Below are 2,347 nucleotides of genomic sequence, written 5' to 3'. Positions count from 1 at the left end.
TCCAGCTTGCCTCTTTTTACAGCTAGTACTTGTGCATAACACAAGCAACCAAAGACTCTCAGGTGAGCCAATGAAGGTTTGAACCTGAACCAGGCTTGAAATGGTGTTTTGTGAGCTGAAGCCTTAGTTGGGAGCCTATTTTGGATGTACACAACAGTGTTAACTACGTCTGCCCACAAGCTTTTTGGAAAATTCTTCTCAAACAGTAGGCACCTGGCCATATCCATTAGGCTTCTATTCTTTCTTTTACTAACACCATTCTGTTAAGGTGTATAAGTGTTGGTGAGCTAATGTTTGATGCCTGCATCTTCATAAAATGCTTGAAATTGAGCTGAGGTGTACTTAGTTCCATTGTCAGACCTTAGGGTCTTTAGTTTGCAGCCTGTTTCAGTCTCTGCAGTAGCCTTGAACTTTCAAAACCATGAGGCCACCTCTGATTTATGCTTCAAAAAGAAAATCCAGCAAAATCTGGTGTGATCATCAATAAACAAGATAAAGTACTTGCTTCCATTCAGTGATTCAATCTTCATAGGGCCACACACATCAGTGTGCACTAGCTGCAGCCTTTCAGAGGCTTTTCAGGCTTGTTTGAAGGAAATGACAGCCTGGCTTGCTTTCCAAGTTGACATGTCTCATAAACATCCTCTTTCTCAGCTGTGTTGATGAAGTTTTCAACCAAATCCTGTTTGGTTAGCTGGTCCATCGATCTGTAGTTGGCATGACCAAGCCTTTGGTGCTAAAGCTTGGATTCCTCAGATGAAGTAGTGTAAGCTGAGTCTAAGTCATTTCTCCAATCCACAACAAAGCTCTTATCAGCCATGGTGATTGACATAAGTCTTGATCCATTCGAGTCACTAATTTGGCATTCCTTGCCTTTAAATTCAACAAAATAGCCCTTCTCCAGCAGTTGAGCTATACTAAGAAGATTTCTGTCAATTTCAGGAACTAGCAACACATTTGAGATGAGCTTGTTACTTGTGGGAGTCCTGATCAAGACATCTCCCTTGCTTTCTGCCTTAATGAAATGACCATTCCAAACCTTCACTTTGGTTTTACAACTTCTGTCTAAAGACTTGAAGATGGCAGCATCTGGTGTCATGTGGTTGGTGTAGCCACTGTCTAGGAGCTATCCATCTGAAACTTTTACCTGTGCAGATGAGTAAGAAACTACAAAGACCTGCTCCTCATGGTCACTGCCTTCTTCAACTACTCGAGCCTCAGCCTTTTTCTGCTGTGATTGGTTTTGTATTGGTCTGCTTTTGCAAACTCTTTCAACATGCCCCATTTTTTTGCAATATTGGCATTGAGCATCTGGCCTAAACCAGCATTTGGCCTCTGGATGACTAGGCCTTTTGCAATGTCTACAAGGTCTATCCTATCTTCCTGGAGCATTTGACTTAGGCTTATCTCTCCAAGTCTTCTTACCTTTGTAGGCAGTGGTGGTCACCCTCTTGATGCTCTTCCAATCTACTGGCTCTTCTTTGCTCTTGTGCATAGAGAGCATTGATCAGCTCTGTCAAGGAGATGGTGGTCAAGTCCTTTGAGTCCTCGAGGGAGGATATTTTTGCCTCATACCTCTCAAGTAAGGTTGAAAGCACTTTCTCCACTATTGTTGCTTCATTGAACTGCTCTCCAAGGAGCCTTATGCTGTTAACCACAACCATAATTCTGTCTGAATACTGCTTGATAGTTTCTTCCTCTTTCATCTTTAAGTTCTCGAAGTCCCTTCTCAAGTTCAATAGCTGTTGCTGCCTTGTTCTCTCAGTCCCTTGAAACTCCTCCTTCAGTCTGTCCCAGGCCTATTTTGGTGTCTCACAGGCCATGATCCTTGTGAAGATCACATTTGACACACAATTCTGAATGCAGGACATGGCTTTGTGCCTCTTGGTCCTTTCATCAGCATGTTGCCTGATTTGAGCCACTGTTGGATTGGCTCTCAATGGTGCTGATTCAACATCTGAGTTGACCACCTCCCATAGGTCAAATGCCTGCTGGTAGGTCCTCATTTTGACCACCCAAATGTAATAGCCCTCTCCATTGAAGACTGGTGGTGCTGCTAGTGAGAAGCCTGATGAAGCCATCGATTTGAGGTTACATTACTACAGGTCCACTAAGATTATAGCTCTAGATACCAATTGTTGGTGTTGAGAGCAAAGAGAAACAAGTTTTGAACTAAAAGACTTGAGCAGGAAAGCTCGATGCTTGGTGAACAAACAAGCAGAATTCAAGAAAGAAATTTAAAAACAATGAACAATGGAGAATATGGAAAGAAAATCTGATAATTTCATTCAAAAAGAAAACTTTGACATGAAGCCATTACATAAACAAGACATAGGTTGATTATTAC

At 42.1% G+C, this 2,347-nt stretch overlaps 1 protein-coding gene across 1 annotated transcript; it reads right to left on the bottom strand.

Annotated features, from left to right (window-relative positions):
- Positions 1 to 1,126: 1,126 nt before the first annotated feature.
- On the bottom strand, positions 1,127 to 2,081 carry LOC108476910 (uncharacterized). Its single transcript, XM_017779286.1, has 3 exons — positions 1,842 to 2,081; positions 1,426 to 1,799; positions 1,127 to 1,316 (listed from the first exon to the last, which is right to left on the bottom strand). The coding sequence occupies exons 1-3, from the start codon at positions 2,079 to 2,081 to the stop codon at positions 1,127 to 1,129; spliced, it is 804 nt and encodes a 267-aa protein (XP_017634775.1).
- Between the last annotated feature and the right edge of the window lie 266 nt (positions 2,082 to 2,347).

Source organism: Gossypium arboreum, chromosome 11, assembly GCF_025698485.1.
Source record: "Gossypium arboreum isolate Shixiya-1 chromosome 11, ASM2569848v2, whole genome shotgun sequence".
In the NCBI taxonomy this organism is placed as follows: Eukaryota; Viridiplantae; Streptophyta; class Magnoliopsida; order Malvales; family Malvaceae; genus Gossypium; species Gossypium arboreum.
Note: the sequence above shows the minus strand (reverse complement) of the source record. Positions and strands in the feature narration are given on the sequence as shown.

Bases quoted from the DNA above. Each gene is read 5' to 3' on its own strand.
- LOC108476910 (XM_017779286.1), bottom strand. From the start codon at position 2,081: ATGGCTTCATCAGGCTTCTCACTAGCAGCACCACCAGTCTTCAATGGA. The intron at 1,800-1,841 runs GTGATCTTCACA...ACACCAAAATAG, and splicing joins TTCAGAATTGTGTGTCAAAT to GCCTGGGACAGACTGAAGGA. The intron at 1,317-1,425 runs GTAAGAAGACTT...ATGCTGGTTTAG, and splicing joins GACCACCACTGCCTACAAAG to GCCAGATGCTCAATGCCAAT.